The sequence below is a fragment of the Rhinopithecus bieti genome, unplaced genomic scaffold (genome assembly GCF_001698545.2).
Source record: "Rhinopithecus bieti isolate Rb0 unplaced genomic scaffold, ASM169854v2 scaffold_46101, whole genome shotgun sequence".
NCBI lineage: Eukaryota > Metazoa > Chordata > Mammalia > Primates > Cercopithecidae > Rhinopithecus > Rhinopithecus bieti.
The window spans coordinates 2575981-2602731 of NW_016819049.1; the positions used below are offsets into that span (position 1 = coordinate 2575981).

The 26751-nt window shown below is 48.2% G+C and overlaps 1 protein-coding gene across 1 annotated transcript; it reads right to left on the reverse strand.

Moving 5' to 3' along the window:
- Positions 1-21840: 21840 nt before the first annotated feature.
- Positions 21841-23189, reverse strand: CUNH11orf96 (chromosome unknown C11orf96 homolog). Its single transcript, XM_017858183.1, has one exon. The coding sequence runs from the start codon at positions 22843-22845 to the stop codon at positions 22477-22479; it is 369 nt and encodes a 122-aa protein (XP_017713672.1). The 5' UTR covers positions 22846-23189; the 3' UTR covers positions 21841-22476.
- Between the last annotated feature and the right edge of the window lie 3562 nt (positions 23190-26751).

Consider the following 26751-nt stretch of genomic DNA (forward strand, 5'->3'; position numbering starts at 1 on the left):
ACATTGTTTTGATTACTGTAGCTTTGGAGTAGATTCTGAAATTGGGAAGTGTGTCTTCCAATTTTATTATTTTTCAAGATTGTTTTATCTATTCAGGGTGCCTTGCAACTCTACATGAATTATAGGATCAGTTTTTCCACTTCTGCAAAAGAAGTTTTAAAAGGCCATTGGTATTTTATAGGGATTACATTGAATCTATAGATCAATTTGAGGAGTATTGTATCTTAAAAATATTAAATCTCCCAATCCATGAACATGGGATACATTTCCATTTACTCAGGTGTTCTTTATTTCCTTTCAGCAATGTTTTGTAGTTTTCGGTGTACAAGTCTTACACCACCTTGGTTAAATTTATTCCAAAGTATTTTATTTTTTTGATGCTATTATAAATGGAATTGTTTGCTTAATTTCCCTTTCAGATTGTTCATTGTTATTATATAGAAATTCAACTGTTTTTTGTATGTTGATATTGTACCTTGCAAAATTTCTGAATTTGTTTATTATTAATAGCTCTAAGAGTTTTTGTTGTTGTTGTTTCTTTAGGACTTTCTACATATAGGATCATGTCCTCTGTGAACAGAGATAGTTTTACTTCTACCTTTCCAATTTGGATGCTTTTAATTTCTTTTTCTTGCCTAATTGCTCTGGCTAGAACTTCCAGTACAACGTTAAATATCAATGGCAAAAGCAGGCATCTTTGTCTTGTTCCTGATCCTAGAGGGAATGTTTCAGCCATTCATTGAGTTTGATGTTACCTATAGGTATTTCATAAATGTCCTTTACCTGGTTGAGGAAGTTTCCTTTTATTCCTAGTTTCCTGAGTGTTTTTCTGATGAAAAAGTGTTGGGTTTTGTCCAATGTTTTCTCTTCATCAATTGAGAAGCTCCTCTGTTTTTTTTGTTTTTTGTTTTTTTTCCTTTGTTGTCTTAATGTGGTGTATTACCTTGGTTGATTTTCTTGTACTGAATCACCCTTGCATCCTGGAATAAATCCCATCAGTCATGGTGTATAATCCTTTTAATATGCTTTGGGACTTGTTTGCTAGCATTTTGTTAGGGATTTTTGTATCCAGATTCATAGGGATATTGTTCTGTAGTCTTTTGGTGTCTTTGGCTTTGATATCAGGTTAATGCTGGCCTCATAGAATGAGTCAGAAAGTGTTCCCTCCTTTTCTATTTTTTGAATGATTTTGAGATGTACTGAAGTTAATTCTTCTTTAAATGCTTGGTAGAAATCATCAGTGATTTCAGAAATCTATCGGTGAAGCCATCTGGCCTGACGTTTTTTTTTTTTTTTTTTTTTTGAGATGGAGTCTCAGTCTCACTCTATCGCCCAGGCTGGAGTGCAGTGGCGCAATCTCAGCTCACTGCAAGCTCTGCCTCCCAGGTTCAAGTGATTCTCCTGCCTCACCCTCCTGAGTAGCTGGGACTACAGGCACCCACCACCACACCCGGCTAATTTTTTGTATTTTTAGTAGAGACAGGGTTTCACCGTGTTAGCCAGGACGGTCTTGATCTCGTGACCTCATGATCTGCCCACCTCAGCTCCCAAAGTGCTGGGATTACAGGCGTGAGCCACCATGCCTGGCCACAGCCCTAGACTTTTCTTTCATGAGAAGTTTTATATTACTGATTCAGCCTCTTTACTTATTATAGATCTATAATTAATTGTTTTTTAAAAATATTTTCAGATTAAATCTCAAAATAAAATCCAACTCTATACTGTGTGCAGGAGACACATCTAATACAAGAGGTTGGAGACAAAAGGATGAGCAATGGCATACCAGGCAAATAAAAAAATAAATGTCATGATTTGATTATCCAACAAGATACAATTCTGGCCAAAAAGCATTAAGCACAGTGGCAAGGAGTAATGTAATATATCATAGTGTCACTTAAATTAAATGCAGGTATAGCTATTATAAATATCTACGCAACAGATAACCTAGTTGTCACATTCACCAGGCATTAATTATAGCAATGCAGGGAAAATAAAAGCATACATATGGTAAGAGACTTGAATTCACCTCGCACGGGGCGACCGCAGGAACAGTAAAGCAAGAATAATATGTAGTTAGGGGGAGGCGGTTCTGCTGTAGCATAGGAAACATACACCACAGTGATTGAGAGAAAACACGACTTCATCTTTCTCTCCTGTAACAATTCAGAACAGCAGACAGCTTTGCTTCATTTGGTAGTTCAGAGACCCAAGTTTTAACATCCCCTGGGGCCATGTTATCATCTGCTCTGTAGAAGCCAAGTTACCACCATATCCAAGTTGCTCCTGAGAGAAGGGAGAAGGGATTGTGAGTTGGCATGCCTGTGATCTTGGGCCTGGATCCAGAGTGACAAATATTACTTGCACTCACATGTAACTGGAGAAAGCCTGTCACTGGGTAAACCCAAAGGCAAGGAATTGGGTGGGCTGTCAATAGTCTAGCTTCATGCCTTGAAAAAGGGAGAGAAGAGGCCGGGCACGGTGGCTCACACCTGTAATCCCAGCACTTTGGGAGGCTGAGGCGGGCAGATCATGAGGTCAGGAGATCGAGACCATCCTGGCCAACACGGTGAAACCCCGTCTCTACTAAAAATACAAAAAATTAGCCAGGCGTGGTGGTGAGCGCCTGTAGTCCCAGCTACTCGGGAGGCTGAGGCAGGAGAACGGTGGGAACCCAGGAGGCGGAGCTTGCAGTGAGCTGAGATTGCACCACTGCATTCCAGCCTGGGCGACAGAGAGAGATTCTGTCTCAAAAAAAAAAAAAAAAAAAAAAAAAAAAAAAAAGAGAGAGAGAAAAGAAAAGAAAAGAAAAAGGGAAAGAACAGATTTTAGGGGATCACTACTAATCTCTGCCATAGCCCATCCCTCCAGCCACTACACAGCTAAGTGTGCTTATTTCACTATGACTAGAACACACTGAACCCTTCTCCATGGGGCACAAACCGACATCCATCCAGTTACCGTGCCCTGTGTATCTGATGCATAGACCTCTCCACAGGCTCAGAGGTGCTCAAGCTAAAAGACAATTCATTGTCCCACCCATCTGCCTCCATAGACAATGGAGGAACATGGAAAGATAAGCCACAATAGACACCCCTGATCAGAAGAGAGAGCACAGGCAATACAGAGTGGTCCCTGGGCAAAACGGGAGCAGCCAGAACATCTCCCCCTGCCAGGATAATTCTCCCTTGTCTATTATCCTCATCTGAAGTGGGTGTCAGAAAATGTATCTTCCTTGAGGGCTATCTGGAGAGCCTAAACAGTTACAGGCTTTTATGGTTTCTCTGGAAAAAACAATTCCCAGAAAGATGTATTAGCTTTCAAGTCTATTTGCTTCTAGTCATTTCATGAGCTAGGATGCTATTTTCTTACATATTTCTCAAGTCTGCTTCATTTATTTGCTTCCTGGTTTAGCCACGCCTTTTTTTCCTTGCATTAACAAAAGCTATTTTGAGAAATGTTGACTAATAGGCATAAGAGAGAAGCAATGCCCTTAGTCTAATCCTTGCCTTGGGGCCGGATCCCTTGGACAGATATTTTGCTTAATGGGATAGTGTTTGAGAAAGACTTGGAGCCACAGCTGTCTGTTCTGCGGTTTGGGTTACAGGAGGAGTTGGCTTTTTCAATCTCCAGAAGCCCCGACTGTTCTAGACACTTACTGTTCCCTTTCATCTCTGTTTGAAATCCGGCCAGTCCTTACAAACGTCATCCCTTTTCTTTGCATACCTTCCTAAAAGGAACAAGGAACAGCCAATACTCACTAACCTTTTAGCTCTTCCCAACGTCTCTTTTACTTATAGCCTTGGAAGGTACAAGATCTCCCTTTCTGGCTATTGCAGGAGAGGCTTATTTGGCTAAGAGTCTGTAGATTTCCAGCCTATAATATCTGTCTTCCTGCTGCCTGCTGCCTGACGACTAGGTTTCCATTATGGCAGCACCTCACTCTTAGTACCAATTTTTATATTTGTTAGGGCAAAGATTGTTGACTCTGAGAGAATGATGGAGGAGGAGGGGGAGAGATGTCACAGGTAGAAGGTGTCCCCGTGCTGGGCATCTTGAACACAGAATTGGACAAAATGCACAAAGTGAGAAGGGATGAAAGGATTTATTGAAAAAGAAAGTGCACTCCACAGTGTGGGAGCAGCCCCCAGGACAGGGGCTCAAAGGCCCTGTTACAGAGTTCTAGTGAGTTTAAATACTCTCTACCCGGATACGCCCTATGTAAATGAAGAGGATGAAGCAACGTTACAAAGTCATTTACTCAGTGTTTGCCCTATGGAGAGGATATTTCCTGTTATAGCTGAAGTGTGAATCGGCCTTATGTTCTCTACCTCCAGAGACTATTTTCCTGCATCAGAAAGGGGAGAGGGGAGAGGGGAGAGGAAACAAAACAATATGACCAAAAGAAGAATTTCTTCTTTCTCATGTGGTAGAAAGAGGTAAGCATTCCAGGCAGGTGGGTCCCATCTAAATATTCAGTCCACCTCTGTGGGCTGTGTCCCCATTAGCATGGTAGCAACTGAACCACCACCCTATCTGGGTTGCTGCTGGTAGGAAGAAGGTAGGAAATGCAGAAGAGGCATCTTTACAGTCATAGACCTAGGTCTAGAAATAGCACACATATTTTTACTCATATTCCATTGGAGAAAACTGAGTCTCATGGACCCACCAATCGATAAGAAGGGTTGGTAAATATAATCTAATCTTGTTCCCAGGAAAAATAGGAGAACAGATTGCAGTGACTACCTATTAGTCTGTATCACAGATACAGAGGCTATTAATACTTAATAATATAATTTATTGGGCAGACTTGACACAGGAAAAGAGTAAGCACACCATATCTTCATGTGGCCATGAAATTTTCACAGGGTCACAAAGAATAATCTCAACAACGTCCCAAAAATATAAAAAGTACTACAAAAAACATCTGGCCACAATGAAATTAAAGAAAAATAAATTTAAAAACGAGGTCAGAAGCCAGGCGCGGTGGCTCATGCCTGTAATCCCAGCACTTTGGGAGGCCGAGGTGGGCGGATCACAATGTCGGGAGTTCGAGACTGGCCTGCCCAACATGGCAAAACCCCATCTCTACTAAAAATACAAAAAAAATCGCCAGTCGTGGTGGCACGCACCTGTAATCCCAGCTACTCAGGAGGCTGAGGCAGGAGAATCACTTGAACCCAGGAGGCGGTGGTTGCAGTGAGCCAAGATCGTGCATTTGCATTCCAGCCTGCATGACAAGAATGAACCTCCATCTCAAGGAAAAAAAAAAAAACTAGGTCAGAACAGAAATATATTTCTCCACTTGGAAAAATTACAACTAGTATTTAAACAACTTTTGGGTCAAAGAGGAAAGACAAACTTCAGTATTGCTTTAAAGCAGTAAAAAACAGGCCGGGCGTCGTAGCTCATGCCTGTATGCCCAGCACTTTGGGAGGCCAAGGTGGGCAGATCACTTGAGGTCAGGACCAACCTGGCCAACATGGTGAAACTCCATCTCTGCTAAAAATACAAAAATTAGCCAGGCATGGTAGTGTATGCCTGTAATTCCAGCTACTCGGGAGACTGAGGCAGGAGAATCACTTGAAACTGGGAGGCAGAGGTTGCAGTGAGCTGAGATAATACCACTGCACTTCAGTCTGAGTGACAGAGTAAGACTCTGTCTCCTAAAAAAAAAAAAAAAAAAGGCAGTAAAAATCAAATATAGTGAAAGAAGCACTTGGAGGAAAAGCCATAGCCTTAAATATCTGTATAAATAAATTCGAGAGAAAAGGGGTGGCCCAAAACAAGTTCAGTGAGCTCAGCTACTTTCTATGGGGTTTGCATTCCATGGTAGACTAAAGACAGCTAATTGATAAACCTCAGAACACATACAACAGACAATAAGATGGGTGTTATGGAACATGGGGCTAGGGATAGCAGTCTCCTGGGTGCTGGCCTCTCCTGGAATGTCTCATACATCCTGGGCAATGGTGGAAGGGGGTAGGACTGTACGAATGCCCCCTAGAAGACCAGAGGGGAGGTCAGAGGTTACCTAAAACCAGCCAGCTGGTCCCAAAGAGCTCCTGGTGGGGGCCGGAGCAGGGCAGTGGGGCAGTGGCACATTGATGGGGGTCGCAAGCCTCCTGTGGAATGCGGCTCAGGCTTTTATTTTGAGTTTGGCATGAATTATTCAACACACCATAGTCCAGTCCAGAGTTTCTGGGACTCTCCCCAAGTCTGGGAAGAGGAATGGGGTGGGGGTGCTGTGGTCTAAGAGAAGGTTCTGCCTCTGTTTCCCCATTCATGCACGAGGGAGGCTGAATGCCTGGTCTCTACAAACCCTGCCTGCCTTCATCTCACTGAGGGCCAGGATTCTAGGATAGGTTTACCAGAACTTAAAGCTGGGAGGCCCCTCAGGGAAGGAGAGGGGAAATTGTTTGTTGAAAGCAACACAGCGAGGGCAAAGCAGAGCCAGGGCTAGGGTCCGGCACGGCCCAGTCTCAGCCCAGGACTCTTCCTGTGTGTCTTGCATCACTCCCCATGCCCCTCTGCTGACAGAGAACATCCTCCTGGTTGGACGTAGATTGAGGGAAATGGCTTTGCATCAGTTAGGCTAACTCCAACTGCTATAATCAAGAGACCCAGCAGGAATGCACTGGTTTGGAAGGAAGGCAGAAGTTAATTTCTCTCGCAGCTAGCAGTCCATCTTGAGGCCACATTCCACATCCACAGGCAGCTCAACGTCATGAGGATCTCTAGGCGTTTCCTCCTGCTTGGTCAACGTCAGGCCATGGATATGCCTCTGTTCTGTCTTTTGGCAAGAACAAGCACATGGGAGCGACATGCTCACCGTCTGCAGGCCTAGGCCAGTGTGGTGTGCATCGCCTGCTCGTCCATTCCACCGGGGAGAACCCAGGCCCATGCTGTGGTTTGACTGTGTCTTTTTCAAAATTCACATTGAAGTGTAATGCCCACTGTGGTGGTATGAAGAGGGGAGGCCTTTGGGAATTGATTAAGCCATGAGGGCTCTACCTTCGTGGATGGAGTAGTGCCTTATAAAAGGGCTGGAGGGAACTAGCTTGGGCCCTTTTCTGCCCTTCTACCTTCCGCCATGTGAGGACACAGTGTTATCCCCTCCAAAGGACGGAGCAACAAGGCGCCATCTTGGAAGCAGAAAACAGATCTCACCAGATACTTGAGAAACGAAAATAAAATTCTAAGTCCCCAACTGACCCCCTGTTGGCCAAGGGCACCTCCAAGAAAGCTTGGAAACTGAGTTCATGGCCATGACAGGATGGGAGGTTGAAAACTGCCTTACACTTTCTTCCCTAAGGGCTAAACAGAAACCAGCTTTTTCAAAAGACTCCACACTGATGATGTCAATCACCAGCTTATCCTCCCAGGTACAGAATAAAGACAAGATGAGATTGTAAACCAAAAATAAAATTGTAAGTCCTCCGATAGACTTGATGTGTAACTGCCCAAGGGGTTCACCTTGCCAGCTGCCTAGACAGAGCCAATTTATCAAGACAGGGGAATTGCAATAGAGAAAGAGTAATTCATGCAAAGCCAGCTGTGCAGGAGACTGGAGTTTTATCATTACTCAAATCGGTCTCCCTGAAAACTTGGGGATCAGAGTCTTTAAGGAGAATGTAGTGGGTAGGGGGCCAGTGAATTAGGAGTGCTGAGTGGTTGGTTCTGGGATGAAGTCATAGGGAGTCGAAGCTATTTTCTTCTGCTGAGTCAGTTCCTGGGTGGGGGCCATAGAACTAGTTGGCAGGTCTAGGTGGGGCCATTTGGTTGTGAGAAATGAAATACCTGAAAAGACATCTCAAAAGGCCCATCTTAGGTTCACAGTAGTGATGTTACCTTCAAGAATAATTGGGGAAGTTGCAAATCTTATGACCTCCTGAATAATCGCTCGTAAAAGTTAGAATCCCAGCCCCTCTCATCTTGACTTGGTGACTAGTAGACTTTCATTTGTTTTATAAGAACAGTTTAGCCTTTTGGGAAGGGCTATTATATAAACTATACACTAAATTCTTTTCCAAAGCTAGTTAGACCTATGCCCAGGAATGAACAAGGACAGTTTAGAGGTTAGAAGCAAGATGAGGTCAGTTAGGTTTGATATCTTTTACTGCCATAATTTTCTCAGTTATGATTTTTGCAAAGGCAGTTTCAATTGGACCCCCCTCTTGACCAAGGGGATTCCAAAGAAATCTGAAAAACTAGTTCAGTCCATGACGGGAAGTTGTGTGGCAGAGCACGGTCAGACACGCCTTGCTATACACCCCCTCCCTTTGGAGCTTAGGCACAACTGACCAGCATTAACATGAAAACAGAGATCACAAGACTGACAAAACACTCTTTGTAGCAATAAGATACCAAATTCCAACCTGACTCTGGTATAGAATCACATGACAGAGAGCAGGGCCTGCAGGAAATCAAAGTATTTTATTCCAAAATATAGTTCTTTGTCATATTTTGAAATGGCCCTGCAAAGCTGTCTGAGGTTGGGGAAATTTGCATTCTATAGAGAACCTCCTTCCCTTCCTAGGTCTTTTCCAGAGAGTCTGACACCTTTTAAGGTCTGATAACAGGCATTTACCATCTATTCCTTCTGAAGCCTGCTATCTGGAGGATTCATCTACATCATAAGCACCTTGGCTTCCACAATCCCTGCTATCTTAAGCATTTATGTTGACTTCAGACTCTTTAGGCAAAGCTTAACTCTTTTAACCAATGACTAGTCAAGAAATCTTTGAATCCACCTGTGACCTGGAACCCTGCCCCCTTCTTCCATCCCACCCCACTTTGAGATATCTTGACTTTCTGGACTGAACTAATGGATACTTTCCATGCATTGATTTATGTTTTTGCCTGTAACTTCTGTCTCCCTAAAATGTATAAAGCCAAGCTGTAACCCAGCCACCTTCGAGACATGTTGTCAGGCCTTCTTGAAGTAAACCTCTAAATTCATCAAGACCTATCTCAGATACTTTTTGGTTTACAAGATGGATTGTTCCTTCGCCCTTCCTGAGATGTTCTGCTGCCACTATCCCGTTTTTCTTCAAACCTTCACCTTATGTTATGTAAAATATAGATTCACTGGACACTAACTCAAGTCTCACATGTAGGAAACCATTCACCTCACTGCTGCACCCCACTCCTCTTTTCAGAAAAATGTATAAATACTAAACCTCCTGGGAACCTCTTTGGAAAAAAAAACAGCCACAGATGCATCTGTGACTCGCATTTTTCCCAGGCGTGCCCTCAAGTTGGCTCAATAAACTTCAATTGATTGAAACACCTGTCTCAGTCACTCATTTTGGTTGTGAAACCATCTTTACAAAAGCTGTAGGCCGAGTGCAGTGGCTCACACCTGTAATCCCAACACTTTGGGAGGCTGAGGTGGGCAGATCACGAAGTCAGGAGATTAAGACCAGCCTGGCTAACACAGTGAAGCCCTGTCTCTACTAAAAATACAAAAAATTAGCCGGGTGTGGTGGCATACGTCTGTAGTCCCACCCACTAGGGAAGCTGAGGCAGGAGAATCACTTGAACCTGGGAGGCAGAGGTTGCAGTGAGCCGAGATCACACCATTGCACTCCAGCCTGGGCCACAGAGCGATACTCCATCTCAAAAAAAAAAAAAAAAAAAACCAAAAAATTGTAGCAGTCAGAAAATTATGACAGAAAGAGATCTGATCTAATCAACCCCCTCCTGCCTTCATTAATCAGGTTTAGCCTAAAGCTGCCTCCTTACATATTTGAGTTCAGCCTAAAGGTTTTTCTGTACATTGTGAACTATAACAAGTGGAGGTATAAACCAACCGTAGCCCATACCTGTGCAAATCACTGAGTTTTGGTCAAACGTAGCCAACTATTCATAGCCAACCGTTCAAACTGTGTTCAAATAAGGCAAACGCCGAGCTGTAACCAGTCCAGTTGTTTCTGTACCTCACTTCCGATTTCTGTACCTCATTGCCTTTTTTTTTTTTGTCTATAAATCTTCTTTCATCACATGGCTGCACTGGAGTCTCTCTGAATCTTCTGTGATTCTGGAGGCTGCCCGATCAATTCACGAATCATTCATTGCTCAATTAAACTCCTTGAAATTTAATTCAGCTGAAGTTTTTCTTTTAACACCTTTAACCTCCAGACTGCCCTTAGTCATTCCTGAGCTTAGACCAAGCTAACTTTGGGAGACATTTATTTCATAGTTTAAATGACAATAGCCCTTTCCCCAAATGAAATTGCCTTTCTAAAGCTAATGAAAGCCCACCAGGTTAGGAGAAAGAGGAGCTTGAATTGTGCTAAGGTGTAGACATAAAAAATTGTCAGCCATGATTCCAGAGGTAGCAAGATTTGCAACTTCCCCAATCACTCCTGCAGATAACGTCACTATTGTAAAACCTAAGATTGGCCTTTTGAGATGTCTTTTCAAGTTTTTGCATTTCTGATGACCAGTAGCTCCACTTGACTCACCTTCACCCAGACCCACTGAACCCCACCCACCAGTCCTGTGGACCCAGCCAGAAGTAGACTCTGTGGCCCACCCAACTATCCTTAGAAAACCTTAGCCTCCAGATTTTCAGGGAGAATTGGTTGGAGTAATAACCTCATCTTCCACATGGTGTGGCCAGCCTCATATCAATTAAACTCTATCATGCTGTGATCTCTGAATTGGTTTTGTCTGTGCAGTGGGCAGGAAGAACCCACTGGGTGATAACAGTTGTCACACCCATCCTATAGCCACCTCGACTTTAGACTTCCCAGACTCCAGAATGGTAAGACATACATTTCTGCTCTTTATAAATTACCAGTCTAAGGTATTTAGTTATAGCAGCACAAATGAACTAAGACAGCCCATGACCACACTCATTGCAAAGGAAGGAGGCTGAGAGGTTTAGTCTAGCCTTGTGCCAAGGGAGGTGCAGAAAATTGACTTCTGTGGACCATTAGCAGTCTTCACTGCCACCTGACTCGCTTTCAGCTATTTATGTTGATACAGGAGATAGAAAGAAATTATTTAGGCAGATAGTAAGAGCAACAGAGTCCTCAGCAGAATTTCCCTTTTAACAAAAGCAGCCCCACAAATCATTTCTTTCCTAACAAAGAGCAGTCTGAAAAATGAAGCTGCAGATAAGCAAGCTGGAAGCTTGCACAGGTGAATGCCGGCAGCTGGAGGCTCCATCTTTCCTTTTCTTTGTCACCACATGTACAGTAAAGATACAGGGCCGGGCACGGTGGCTCACACCTGTAATTCCAGCACTTTGGGAGGCTGAGGCGGGTGGATCACCTGAGATGGAGAGTTCAAGACCAGTCTGACCAACATGGGGAAACCCCGTCTCTACTAAAAAGTACAAAATTAACTGGGTGTGGTGGCGCATGCCTGTAATCGTAGCTACTAGGAAGGCTGAGGCAGGAGAATCACTTGAACCTGAAAGACGGAAGTTGCAGTGAGCCGAGATAGCACCATTGCACTCCAGCCTGGGCAACAAGAGCAAAACTCCATCTCAAAAAAAAAAAAAAAAAAAAAGAAAAAAAAAAAGAAAAGAAACAGGCAACATGGCACCAGCCAGCTAGAGAACCCATCTGCGTAATAAAAAATTAGGGTAAGGGAGGCCAGATTTTCTCGCTCTATGCAAATGACACTTCTGCTCCCACCAATCTTTTGTGCCCCATGTAAATCAGACACTGCCTCCTCAAGCTCATCTATAAAACCCCCTCCATTTTGCTGCAGACCAGAAAGCCCTCTCGGGACCCCCTCTCTGCAGGAGAAAGCTCTTCTCTTTCTTTCACCTATTAAACCTCCGCTCTTAACCTCATTCCTTGTGTGTCTGCGTCCTTGATTCCTCGGTGTGAGACAACAAACCTCGGGTATCACTCCAGACAACGAGGCCGCTTCGGTGTGATACTTCATCCCATAACAAAACACACTTGCTCATCTCCAAGAACATCAACCCCTAATCCCATCTAGTTACAATTCCAGGTCAAAGCACAGGATATCAGAGAGTGAAAGTCCTCTCCACGGCCACATGTGGCTCCTCATGGTCCTGTGACATAGAAACTGCAAGACAAGTCACCTGTTCCCGCCACCCCTTACCCAGTCACCTTGCACACCCCAATACAGTCGTGGACATGTTACCGGAAAGGGGTCCCAATCCAGACCCCAAGAGAGGGTTCTTGGATCTCTCACAAGAAAGAATTCAGGACGAGTCCATAGCGTAAAGTGAAAGCAAGTTTATTAAGAAAGTAAAGGAGTAAGGAATAGCTACACCATAGGCAGAGCAACCCATGGTTTGTATGGTTATTCTTTGATTATATGCTAAACAAGGGGTGAATTAGTCATCAATTTTCTGGGAAAGGAGTAGGCAATTGCCAGAGCTGAGGGCTTCTCCCCTTTTAAACCATATAGGTGAATTTCCTGACGTTGCCATGGCATTTGTAAACTGTCATGGCGCTGAGGGGAGTGACTTTTAGCATGCTAACGCATTATAATTAGCATATAATGAACAGTGAGGACACCCAGAGGTCACTTTCATCACCATCTTGGTTTTGGTGGGTTTTGGCTGGCTTCTTTATCTCATCCTTTTTTATTTAAATTTATTTTTGAGTCAGAGTCTCTCTGTCGCTCAGGCTGGAGTGCAATGGTGTGATCTCGGCTCACCGCAACCTCCGCCTCCTGGGTTCAAGCAATCCTCCTGCCTCAGCCTCCCAAGTAGCTGGGATTACAGGCACCCACCACCACGCCTGGCCAATTTTTGTATTTTTAGTAGAGATGGGGTTTCACCATGCTGGTCTCTTTGGCCAGGCTGGTCTCGAACTCCTGACCTTGTGATCCATCCGCCTCGGCCTCCCAAAGTGCTGGGATTACAGGTGTGAGCCACCGCACCCGGCCTTCTTTATCCTTTTATCAGCAAGGTCTGTGCGACCTGCACTTGTGCCAGCCTCCTATCTCATCCTATAACAAAGAATGCCTGACCTCCTGGGAATGCAGCCCAGTAGGTCTCAGCCTTATTTTACCCAGCCCCTGTTCAAGATGGAGTTGCTCTGGTTCAAATGCCTCTGACAGACAGGGATAGGAAAACCATGGTAAAAATGTCCATTTGGAAAAGTAAACAACGAAAACACTCAGCAGTCACTGTGCATAGCAACAGGCAGATCCTCCTGGCAGCAATGGTGAGGACCTCGCTCTGGCAGAGGAAGTTCCTCAGTTGGCAAATATGGTCAACTCAGTTCTGGGAGATCCTCCTTTTCCCATCATCCTGTGTGGCCACATCTGCAGCAAAGTGAGTATTAAAAGCTCTGGCCTCTTATCCTAAGTGAGCTTGTAGCAGGACAAGCCGCAGACAAAGCCCTTCAGACACCGAGTTAAAGAAGGAAGGGCTTTATTCAGCTGGGAGCTTCGGCAAGACTCGTGTCTCCAAAAAGCGAGCTCTCCGCGTGAGCAATTTCTGTCCCTTTTAATGGCTCACAACTCTAAGGGGGTCCGTGTGAGAGGGTCGTGATTGATTGAGCAAGCAAGGGGTACATGACTGGGGGCTGCAGGCACTGGTAATCAGAACAGAACAGAACAGAACAGGGAGTTTCACAGTGCTTTTCCATACAATGTCTGGAATCTACAGATAACCGGTTAGGTCAGGGGTCGATCTTTAACTACCAGGCCCAGGGCATGGCGCTGGGCTGTCTGCCTGTGGATTTCATTTCTGCCTTTTAGTTTTTACTTCTTCTTTCTTTGGAGGCAGAAATTAGGCATAAGACAATATGAGGGGTGGTCTTCTCCCTTAAGCTGACACAGGAACAGAAAACCAAATACTGCACGTTCTCACTTATAAGTGAGCACTAAACATTGAGTACACATGAACACAAAGGAAGGAACGACAGACACAGGGACCTACTTGAGGGTGGAGGGTGGGAGGAGAGTAAGGATGAAAAAAGCTACCCATCAGGTACTAGCTGATTATCTGAGTGACTAAATAATCTGTACACCAAACCCCCGAGACACGCAATTTACCCATGTAACAAACCTGCACATGTATTCCCAACCTAAAAGTTGGAAAGAAAAAGAAAAAAAAAAAGATACCTATATAAGATAAATACGTACAATCTACAATGTTTTTTTTTTTTTTTTTTTTTTTTTGAAGCAGACTCTTACTTTGTTGCCCAGGCTGGAGTGCAGTGGCGTGATCTCAGCTCACGATAACCTCCACCTCCAGGATTCAAGTGATTCTCCTGCCTCAGTCTCCCGAGTAGCTGGGATTACAGGCATGCACCAACATGCCTGGCTAATTTTTGTATTTTTAGTGGAGACAGGGCTTCACCATGTTGGCCAGGCTGGTCTTGAACTCCTGACCTCAAGTGATCCACCCAACTTGGCCTCCCAGGGTGGGATTACAGGTGGAAGCCACTGCATCCAGCCCTACAATGTAATTTAATAGCAACTCCTGTTACAGCTTCTACATTACATACTACATATTACATATTGTTTTAAAAAAGATCTGACCTCTTTGGGGGTTGCTTTGGGGGGTCAAACAATCATAATCATTCATTGTTATTCCTGGTTTTCTTGGCAATAAGATTCCCTCAGATACTTAAAAGGCTTCCGGTCTTTGTGCTTCCAGACAGTTTCAGGTGCCAATAACGACATCCAAAGATGTCTTCTCCCTAGAGGTCTGGAGCCTGCTTTATTACTTTGTTTCTTGCTCTGGCCCAGCGGGCCCATTTTAACTCCCAGCTACCTTGGGGCTGTTCTAAAACAATAGATTGGAGTGGGAAGATAACACCCTTCATCTAGCCTGGCTTGGGGGCTGGAGCTTTCACTGGGCTTCTTGGGTGGTCTTGGAGAAAGGCTAAGTAACAACAGAACTCCCACTCTGTGGGTTATAAAGGCAGGTGGCTTTTGCCTCTGTAAGGCCCCAGGTTTCTAATTTCTCTCTATGACTTTCTATCTCTCCTGACTTTCTTGGAATAATTTGCTAAAAGCCACAAAGAGCAGCCAATGCATATTAATATTCTAGCTCTTTCCAACCACTTTTCTTAGTGCTGTGGGCTTGGTTGACTCATGATTGGTTTTCCACAATGTCATGAAAATGTTTTTTCCAGATGCTTTTCCCAGGGATAACAAGGGTCTTCAACTTTCCAACCTGCAATATGTGTACCCTTCCTGCATGCAGGAAAATCACTCAGTCAATGCCTTACGTTTTAGGGTTTTTGTCAAGACAGCACCACACTACCAGGATTGTACTAATTTCTGCTTATTTGTGGTAGGGAAAGCCTGCTAAAGACATCAAACAAGGATTCAGTGGCTCAAAGAAGAAAGAAGTGTGCACCCTCAGCTATGATAGTCCACAGTGATCATTCCCGACTCACGGGCTGTTCGGCTCCACAAGGTCATTCAGGGACCTGGGATCCTTGCATCTCGTTTCTCTGGCATCCCCTAGGCCACTGGGCTTGTGGGCTTGATCATCCCGCTGGGTTGTAGGCACATCCCTCTGCCCCCTTGTGGGAAGGAGAAAGAGAGTACGGGTGGGGAGGGGCTGGTACATCCACTATCTTAAGACCACATGAGAGAATCTGGAATGTATACACTGGCTGTGTGCCCCAGAGGAAGGGAAAAATCAATGTTGGTGAAAAATTAGCACTCTCTACCAAGGGGCTGGGAGCTGAATGGCTAGATGGCCTTTATGAGTTAATATGGCCTTTAGCATTGACGGAAAGGATAAGAGTCTATGTGGGAGACCTTCACCCACTTGCCCTTGTGAACCCAAAATATCTGAGACAAGTCTCAATCAATTTAGAAAGTTTCCTTTGCCAAGGTTAAGGACATGCCCGTGACACAGCCTCAGGAGGTTCTGACAACATGTGGCCAAGATGGTCAGGGCACAGGTTGGTTTTATACATTTTAGGGAGACATGAGACATCAATCAATATGTGTAAGATGTACATTGTTTCCATCCAGAAAGGTGAAACAACTTGAAGGTGGGGGCTTCCGGGTCATAGGTAGATAAGAGACAAAGGTTGCATTCTTTTGAGTCCTTGATCAGCCTTTCACTGAATACACAATGTAGTCTGGCTCAGTGAATCTGCATTTTTACATAAACAATAAGGCAGAGGAAACAATTAGATATGCATTTGTCTCAGGTGAGCAGAGGAATGATTTTCAATATAAACTATCAGCTCACATTGCCAGGGTGAAATTCAACAGAACTGTTTTAGGGTAAAGATCTTGAGGCCCTTCCTTGAGGGCAAATTGTGAGGGAGGTAAGTATGTTTTTGTTGTTGTTGTTGTTGTTGTTGTTTGAGATGGAGTCTTGCTTTGTCACCCAGGCTGGAGTGCAGTCAAACAGAAGGAGCTGGGAAGACTGGGAGGGCCTGCAGGCCACTATGCAAGTCTGGACCTGAGTGATGAAGAGAGGCAGAGAGAGTAGTTGTCCATCAACCATGCTGCAGGCTCAAACAGCTTCAGCAGAGCCATTAGGGGAATACCTGAACCAATGACCACAACAAAGAAATCTCATATCTCCCAAGCACAGTTCAGCCTCAGTATTCCAGCTCTGCATATGTTGGTAGGGAGCAACCCTTAGGGGGGTTCAGCCTCAGTCAAAGAAGGCAATAGATTCAAATCCAGAGCACCTGCTGGTCAGTTACACTCCCTATAGCAGGAGAGCCGCCAAGCTCAGTCTCATGGCTGTGCCACAGGGGGTTACAGTGGGAGGTAACTCACACCTGTAATCTCATCACTTTGGGAGGCTGAGGTGGGAGGGTTGCCTGAGCCCAGGAGTTCAAGACCAGCCTGGACCATATAGGGAGACCCGTCTCTACAAAAAATTTAAAACATAGTCGAGTGTGGTGGTGCATGCTTATAGTCCTAGCTACTCAGGAGGGTGGGAGGATCACTTGAGCCTGGGAAGCAGAGGTTGCAGTGAGTCAAGAATGCTCCACTGCGCTCCAGCCTGGGTGACAGAGGGAGAGCCTGTCTCAAAAAAGAGAAAGAAAAGGAAAGAAAAGAAAAGAAAAGAAGGGGAAGGAAAGGAAAGGAAGAGAAAGAAAGAAAGAGAGAGAGAGAAAGAGAGAGAAAGAAAGAAAAAGAAAGAAGGAAGGAAGGAAGGAAAGAAAGAAAGAAAGAAAGAAAGAAAGAAAGAAAGAAAGAAAGAAAGAAAGAAAGAAAGAAAGAAAGAAAGAAACAGAGAAAGAGAGAAAGAAAGGAAGAAATAAAGGGAGAAAGGGTTGCAACCCAGCTCACCTCTGACTATCTGTGTAGCATTGGTCAAGAAAATTAACCCCTCCGAGACTCAGTTTTCTCACCTGTAAAATGCCTGCGAGACTTTATCAGGATGAATAGTGGAGTGTCGATCAAGGTGCTCACTGAATGGTGGTCTTTATCCCCTCTGCTATTTTTCCAGAGGCCAAAGGGCCTAAGGCCTACCTCAAATGTGCTTCAGGAGGGGGAGCTCAAGTCCATAGCTGACCTCAATTCCCTAGGATCACAGGCAGCCCTTCCCTTTCGAGCCCTGCCACACAGTGGACTGCAAAAGCCAAGCTGGCTTTTAAATCAGCAAAAGGAACTCTCTGCTAAACATCTCCCCCAGGGCCAGGGAGAAATGTTTAGCTGGCTGTTGGCCAGAGCTGGGACGCCACTTGTTACCTCTGCCTGATCTGGGCTCCAACCTGTTTGAAAACTCATCACCCAGGCTAGGACTGCAGGCTGAAGCCCAGGCAGGGAGGGGAAGGACGCAGGCGTCTCCTTGGACAGGCCTATAAATCCAGCCAGCTGGGCAGTCATCCACCCACCTAGACTCAGGCCTGCTCCACAGCTCCTTCAGATGCCCGGGTTCCTGTCTTCTGTCTCCTCTGAGCCCCATTATCCAGGAACACTTCTTCCTATTCCCCTTCCCTACTTCCTACCCCCAGGGGTCTCTCTCTCTCTCTCTTTCTCCCACTCTCCCTCCCTCCCTCCCTGTCTCAGTGTCTCTCTATCTCCCAGGGGGGCCTTTATCCTTCTGTCTCTCAACATCCAACATCCTCTGGCTCCTAATCCTATTCCCCTGCATCTCTTTCTCTTTCCATTGCCTTCTCTCTGTCACTGAGTTTTCCTGTCTCCCTGAGGGGAGGGACCTCCTTCCTCTCCACCTCTCTGACTCTTGCTCTCTCTTGCTCCTTCATTGTATGTCTCGTCCACTCTTCCCTCCTCTTCTAATATTTGGCCCAGCCCAGTCCGCCCCAGCCCGCCTCTCCTTGGAGCTGTGTGCCACCTTGGAATGCCTGTGAGCACAGGGAAGAGCTGAGCCCCCGCGGTTCCATAGGGGTCTGGTAGGAGCTCTGATATGGTTTGGATGTTTGTCCCCTCCAAATCTCATGTTGAAATGTGACCCCCAGTGTGGGAGGCGGGGCCTGGTCGGAAGCGTTTGGGTTGTAAGGGTGGATCCCTCATGAATGGCTTGGTGCCCTCCCCATGGCGATGTGTGAGTTCTCGTTCTGTTGGTTCACGGGAGAGCTGGTTGCCTGAAAGACCGTGGCCTCCCTCTTGCTCCCTCTCTTGCCACGTGACATGCCTGTTCCCCCTCCACCTTCTATCATGAGTGGAAGCTTCTGGAGGCCTCACCAGAAGAACATGCTGGTGCCATGCTTGTACAGCCTGCAGAATTGTGAGCCAAATAAAATCTCTTTCCTTTACAAATGACCTAGCCTCAGGTATTCCCTTATAGTAACCCAGAACGGACTAACACAAGCTCCCTACCCTCCAGTCTGCCTTCCTTCCTCTGTGCAGGGCAGAGATGTTCAGAACCAGAGAGCAACCCCCATGTAACCCAGGGGCCATGGCTTTCCAGGCCCAGCCTGATCCCTCTAATACTGCAGCATCCCAAACTGCCTCCCTCTGCCTCTCTGGGACACGGCTTCTATCAGACTTCTTTCCACAACAACCCTTAGAACTGCCTGTTTCTGGGAAAACTAAGAAACCAGGACAAATAAGACATCACATTTATACTAAATAGTGGGACATTCACTTAACCAAATAAGGAGTATCTATTCAATAGAATTTATGAAAAGCTGTGATGTGGATCAATGCATACTGATATTAAATGCAAATCCAATTAATTAAAAAAGCAGGCTGAAAAGTAGCCTGTAGAATATAAACTCATTTTGTAAAAGAAAATAAACATGCATATATAGGCATCAACTCCAAAATGTTAACTTATTTATCTCTGGGTGGTGGGAGTATGACTGACTTGTTTTGTGTTATAACAAACAAATATTTCTAGGTCGATAGAAAATTACAAGAATAACTTAAAAAACAAACCAGGGCCAGACATGGTGGCTAACGCCTGTAATCTCAGCACTTTGGGAGGCCGTGGAGGGAGGGTCACTTGAGGTCAGGAGTTCGAGATTAGCCTGGCCAACATGGTGAAACCTGTCTCTACCAAAAATGCAAAAATAGCCGGGTGTGGTGGCACATGCCTGTGATCTCAGCTCCTCAGGAGGCTGAGGCAGGAGAATCGCTTGAACCTGGGAGGTGGAGGTTGCAGTGAGCCAAGATCATGTCTCTGCACTCCAGCCTGGGTGACAGAGTCTCCATCTCAAAACAGACAACAACAGAAAACAACAACAATAACAACAACAACAACAACGGAAGTAGGCAGGATAGGAATGGATCTTCCTCACCACCTCTTTATTCATTTCAACCGAAACATTTCAGAAGCACCTACTCAATGCTAGGCCTGCCCACAGCTGAGCAGGGAATATGGTCCCCGCAATAACCTCTGTTGTTGGCTGGGGTAACCCAAGGAGACCCTTCAGGTAGGGGCTGAAGGCAGCAGGAGGTTCTTTTTGTTTGTTGTTTCTGTTTTTTGAGGCAGGGTCTCAGTCCGTTGCCCACACTGGAGTGCAGTGGCACAATCACTGCTCACTGCAGCCTCCACCTCCCTGGGCTCAGGTGATCCTCTCCTCTCAGCCTCCTGAATAGCTGGGACCACAGGTGTGCACCACCACGCCCAGCTAATTTTTTGTATTTTTGTATTTTTTTTTTCTTTTTTTTGTAGAGATAGGATTTCACCACGTTGCCCAGGCTGGTTTTGAACTCCTGGACTCAAGCGATTTGGGAGGCCTGGGACACCTAGCCCTCCCAAAGTACTGGGATTACAGGCGTGAACCACTGCCGGGCTGAGAAGGAGGTTCTTCCGCGGGAGAAGGCTACGCAGAGGGGAGGATCTCAGACCTGAAGGGTCTAGAAGCCCACTGGGAGGTCTTCCAGACACTTGCGGCATCTAGCTCCTGAAGAGTAGACACAGGAGCTGCTGCCCAAGAGGTAAGACAGACAGAGGGGCAGAGGATGTGGGGCCCGCCCCTCTGCCCTCAGGGAGTTTCTTTGGAGAGAGGAGAATGAGGCTGGGCTCAGAGGAAGTTCCTCCCACCACCCCGTGGAGCTCAAACTAGTTCAGTGGTGGCAGCTGCCCTGGCGGGAATCAAGCATCGACCCACAGTGGCCTCACATCTCTGAGGCCTTTGCAGGTAGAAGTCTCCTGCCATGACACCCCACCACAGTGGAACCCGTCGTTGGGTACTGCCACAGCGTGTTCTCAGGGGCTGGGACACGGGTCAAATACCACAGCCACCAAGGCCATGGCCTGTGCTCTCTCTAAGCCGAGGGAAGAACACCCTCTCCGGCCCTGTGGTTCTATTTTTGTTTCTTTGTTTCATTTCCTCTGCTGTCCTCTTCTCCAGAGCCCAGCGCTGCAGCTGAGAGAATGGGTATCTCCTAGAGATTCCTGCCCCCCCACGCACCAGCCCCACCACCAGAGGGCGCCCGAGCACAGAGACTCCGCAACCGGAGCGGGAGCCCTAAACCTGTCAGGGTGGGTCAGCCCTGGAGTAATCCTGGAGGGAGGGCCCTGGAGGGGGCCCCAGGGTGGGGACCTGCCCGGCTCAACCAAATATAGTTTGTTACCTTGGTGGCCATCTGCAGCCAGGTGGCCCTGCCACCCTGCTAACCCAGAGGATTTAGGAGGTAGACAGGGATTCGGGAAGTGGCTGAAGAGCACTGGAAAGACAAACTCCTGCGGTGCAAGGAGTCCTGGACCAGGAGTCCGGAGAAATGGGGGCGCTCCTTTCCCTGTGACCCTAGGCTTGTTTTGTCATCTGTAAACAAAGGCAGGGGCGGGGAGAAGGGAAGGACTCGATGGTACCCAGGTGCCCTTCAGGCTCTAACCAAAGATATGCCCCACTTTCCTGGAGGAACCCTGCGGGGCGCAGAGTAGGGCTGGAGACGTAGCGGCAGCGGTTTCCCCCGCAGCGCAGGAGTGCCCGGCACTGCGCAGAGTCAACAGCGGTCAGGGGGTCACCTGCCCGCGACAGCGAGCACACACCCACACTCTCGACCAACCCAGGCTGGCCCCCAGCCCACTCTTGGGTCCCAACGCCCAAACATCTCACATTGCTGGCTCCGGCATCTCCCCACCCGCCGCCAGGAATGGGCTCAGAGGGATATGCGTCTTCTGCGGCGGGTGCAGGGCAAGGCCCCTGACCCCAGCTCGGGGAAGTCAACCGCCCGCGGGGAGGAGACAGCTCTCCATCCTCAGCTCCAGCTCCGCCCCGCCTGCGGCTTCACTCCAGCCCGGATGCCGGCGATGGGGAACAGACCAGGGAGGCAGGAGCGCTCTGGACCGGGGGTGGATACACTTGGGGAGGCAGGCAACCGACCTGCGCACGGGTGGCGCAACCTCGTTCCGGTGACCGAAGCTTGTGGAGGTAGCTCCACTCCCGGCTCCCTGGTCCGGCATCCCCCTGCCACCTCCTCCCCTACCTTCCCCAGTCTTGGGAGCCTGGGCCCCGAAGGTTCAAAAAGTCAAGAGCCTGAAAAAAATGCACTGTGCAAATATATTGACTTTATTTGTCTCCTTTCTGGAGTCTCACAGACATATCCAGGTAAAAAGATCGTTAAATAAACGCCTTCAGTCATCTCAATGCAAAAATAAATTATCAATCCTCCAGACGCAGCAGCAGCAGCAGCTGCGCTGCGCCCCAAGTCCCAACGGCCACGCCTAACAATTATAAAAGTGTTCAGCGAGAGTGTTGGCGTGAGTGTGAACGGGTGTGCGCTGGGGGTCACGGTGGAGCGGTGTGCAAAATCGGAGTTGCAAACCATCGGACAGGGGCATGGAGCGGCGACCCGGGTGGCCCTGGCGACCCGCGCGGCCAACTCAGCGCGGGCGCGCCTCCCCGCACACACTCACAGCAGAGTTCGCACTGGGAAGAGTTAAAAAATAAACATTTACAAGGACAAGGAAAGCGGTCCCGCTCCCGGCGTCCCCGGGCCAGGGCGAGCGCGGCGAGGGGCGCACCGATCGGTTCGCAGAGGGGCGGGAGTCCGAGCGCGCGAGGGGCGGCGGTCCTGGGTCCTTGCGGGTCCCCCGGGGGCAGGGCGCGGGCTCTCTCGGGGTTCGCACGCCGGTTTCCCGCGGATCGCGGACGTGCGCGTTCCCCCCTCGGGCGGCGCCCCTCACAGGGCCGAGTCGGAGTCGCTGGAGTCCAGGCTGTTCCTCAGTTTGCAGCTGCTGAGCTGCTCCCGCTGCAGCGACAGGCTCTGCGTGCTGCGGCGCAGGCACTCCAGGCTCTGCAGGAACGACTTCTTGGCCTTCTCCTCCTCCATGGGGGACACCCCCTCCTCCTCCACCTCCTGGATCTCGTCGAAGGTCACCGGCTGCGTCTTGAAGCGAGACTGGCGCGGCCGCCGCAGCCGGCCCCGGCCCTTGGACAGCTTGGCTGGCCGCACGGGCTGCGGGAACTCGTCGGCCAGGCACACGAAGTGCGGCATCACCGCCTGGTAACTGGAGCAGATGCCCATCAGCTCGCCGGGCTTGGCGGCCATGGCGCCTCCGGCGTCTGCGGGGCCGGGCGGCGGGGCGCCGGGGCTCTCCGGAGGGCGGCCGCTTGCGCCGGGCCCCCCCGGGGCAGCAGCCGGGGGGCTCGCCGGGCGGGGGATCCAAATCTGCTGGGGTGGGCGGCGGCCCTCGCGTGGCCCGGGGCCGGCGCTCCTCCGGAGGCGGGGCGGGGGGCGGACCCGTCGGGGGGCGCGGGGCTCGGGGGGCGCTGTTACGCCGCGCTCCGAGGCGCTCGCCGCCGCTGCTGTCGCTGTCTGCCCCGCGGCGGCCCGGCTCCCGGCTTATATAGCCCGCGGCTACCCACACGGCTGTGAGCTCGGATGACAGCGAATGCCATTTAAAGCGTGCGCGCCCCGCGCCCTTCCGCCTGACGTCGCCCCGCCACTCTGGGAAAGTAACTGCCCCTTCCCCGGCGCCGCCCGCCCCCAGCCAACCGGCTCCGGAAGGCAGGCCCAGCCCGCGGGGGTTCCGGGAGAAGCCGCGGCCCCAGAGCACGCGGCGGGCCAGAGCTGCGCCTGGGCAGGGACCCTCAATCGCCGAGACTGGGCGGGCGCTGTCCCTTCTGGGATCCCCAAGTCTGCACCAACCGGGTTGGCCGCGGGGGCGCAGGTCACCCTCCCCCGCGCCCTGGTCTCAGATGCACACACTCGAGGGGCTGGTTATTCCGCCACCGGTTCTGCGCGGGGCGCGAGGCAGCTCCCAGCTCTCTGCAGCCTGGCGAGCCTGAGCGTCCGGCTCCCCAGAGCTGAGCTCGGAGGTAGGGGCGGGCTCACCCTCTGCATCCTTGCCAGCCCCCTCCGCAGGCGCGCGCGCGCGCGCCCACACACACACACACACACGCACACACGAATGCAAACACACCTCGATTATTACATTCCGGTTCTTCCCTTCCCTAGATGTCTTCTTTATGTTTGTCTCCTCACTCCCAAACCCAAGTCCCTTGGGCACCCCCATTCATGCTCTGAAGAGTGACACTTGGATATGGCACTAACAACAACAACAACAACAATAATAGCCACCACCATCTGGAGAGCTTTACTCCAAGCCAGCCATGCGCTCTGTTTTATATGTATTATCCTGTTTAATCTTCACAGCAGCAGCCCTATGAGGTAATTGGTATTCTCTCATTTTTACATATGGGAAAACACAGGCACAGAGGGGATAAGTAAATGGTCCACTAGTATCTGATGGAAACAGATGGGCTGGACTCCAGAGTCCAAGCTCTGACAGTCCCCTGTTGAGGGTGAGTGCCCTGAGCTAAATCTCACCAGTGCCCCCCACGGTCTCTAAGAGCAGGTCCACAGGGCAGCCCCTGCCCTGTGTCCTGGGACCCCCAAGAGGAAACTGAGCCTGGTCATGGCTACGTGGGCTTGAGATGCGGGGGACTGACAGGCACCCAGCAGGGCTCACAGGGCCACCCGAAAAGGAGGGGGTCAGTGGGATTTGGCCTCCGTCCTTTCCCTACCCAGTCAACAAAGTTTACTGAGAAGTTACTTTCCTGCTCAGGAAAGGCATGGAAGCGAACAAGAAAGGTACAGTCCCTGCCCTCATGAAAGTTACATTCTAGTGGGAGTGGGGTGTTGTGGGGAGAGACAGATGATACACACATGAACAAGAACCTGTTTTGTGGTGAAATAAAGTAGGGCGATGAGCTAGGGATGCAGGTGGTGAGATGCTTAGAGCACCGGGCCAGGAAAGGCTGCTCAGAGCCGGATATTTAAGCTGCCACCCGAAGGGCAATAATAATATGCTAAGTGCTTAGTACAGCCATGCTCTGCTCACTTTTTATACATGAACGCAACGTGTTCACTATTTTATTTAATCCTCCCAACCACCCTGGGTAACAAACCATACATTTCTTATTGCCATTTACAGGTAGAAAAATCAAGGCACAGAGATGCTAAGAAAACTTGGCCCAAGGTCCCACAGCAGGAAGTAGCAAGAGCTGAGATTCAAACCCCAGCAGCATGGCTCCTGAGCCCTCACTCTTACCCGCCACACTGCAGCGGTTTGCCCTGCGATGGACAAAGATGGAACCAGCCATGTGACAAGGTGGGAAGACAGTATCTGAGCAGAGGGAGTCTTAGTGCAAAGACGCTAAGGCAAGAATTCACTTGGTGTATTCGAGGAACAAACAGCAAGGAGGCTTGTTAGCTAAAGCAGTGAGAGAGGTGGATGGGAATGGGGGACAGTCACTTGAGGCCTTAGCGGCAGGTTACAAAGATAGAATTTCGGCCGGGCGCGGTGGCTCTCGCCTGTAATCCCAGCACTTTGGGAGGCCAAGGCGGGCGGATCACGAGGTCAGGAGATCGAGACCATCTTGGCTAACACGGTGAAACCCCGTCTCTACTAAAAATTTAAAAAGTAAATAAATAAATAGCTAGGCATGGTGGCTGGTGCCTGTAATCTCAGCTACCCAGGCTGAAGCACGAGAATTGCTTGAACCTGTGAGGCAGAGGTTGCAGTGAACCAAGATTTCAACACTGCCTTCCAGCCTGGGTGACAGAGTGAAACCCTGTCTCAAAAAATAAACAATGAAAAATAAGTTAACTTCTGCGCATTTGCTTGAGCAAGTGTGTGATGGTGGTATCATTGATACACAGGTGAATGTGTTGGGGAAGAGAAGGGTTGGCGGGGGGACATTGAGGAGTCTGCTGGCTGTTTATCAAAACCCACCATGCACCTGAATGATGCCCGAAATGCTCACATCAGAACTATATTACATGAGAAAAAAAGCAATTTCTATAACCCTAAAACCACTGTACTTTGTAGCTCCTTATAGAAATTTGTACCAGGAGTGGGAAAGTGCCATGTGTAAAACCCTTCAAATATGTGGCATTGGCTTAGCCAATAGGTGTTGAGCAAGATGGAAACAGGTATTAGATGATGAGAAGCCGGTGAATCTTGTTATGCTAGGACAAAACATTTATTGCAAATGTCACCTGTGATCATGTGGAAGACAGCCTACATGCCTATTGAGCCTACAATTCTAGAAAAATGGTTGGAAAGAGCTGAAGCCATTTGCATGTGTTGGCTGCTTGATGCTGCTTTTAGCAAAATATTACAAGAAAGAGACTGGCCAGTTTGCAAGAAGAGATAGACAGAAATACAGAGAATTCAGAAAACTGGTGACCTTGGGGTTGAAAAAGCCAACTGGTTTTGTCCAAAGAGCAGTAAATCAGACTATTGTGGCTCAGAGCCTCTCTCAAAGCCTGTCTCTTAGGCCAAACTTTAAACCAAATAAAGAAATCGCCCCTGTGGCAAAGTATTATAGTAAGGGTACTACCTTGTTATCTAAGTCTGTTATTTAGGGTGTCCTTAGGATAACCTTCATTTTATTATTTATTTATTTATTTATTTATTTTGAGATTTAGTCTTGCTCTGTTTTCCAGGCTGGAGTTCCAGGCTGGAGTGCAGTGGTGTAATCTCGGTTCACTGCAACCTCTGCCTCCCGGGTTCAAGCAATTCTTCCACCTCAACCTCCCCAGTAGCTGGGATTACAGGTGTACACCACCACGCCCAGCTAATTTTTGTATTTTTGTAGAGACGGGGTTTCACCCTGTTGGTCAGGCTGGTCTCAAACTCCTGGCCTCAAGTGATCCACCTGCCTCAGCCTCCCAAAGTGCTGGGATTACAGGTGTGAGACACTGTACCCAGCCACTTTCATTTTAAATGAATGGGAAAGAGAAGGGTATGGAAGGTAGACTTCATAACTCTGTCAAGAAAGGAGCTCTGGATGTGGTCACGGCTCAATGAACTGACTAAAGATAAAGCCTACTAAGTTTTTGAAGGAATTGTTATCACCAACAAAATTGCAAGGCTGAACTGCAAAAGCCCATGATTGCTCAAGCCTGAGTCAGCTAAGGAGGGTAGACTCTCAACACCCTGTCAGT

Excerpts from the sequence above, each read along its gene's own strand:
- CUNH11orf96 (XM_017858183.1), bottom strand. The coding sequence starts at position 22,845 with ATGGCCGCCAAGCCCGGCGAGCTGATGGGCATCTGCTCCAGTTACCAG.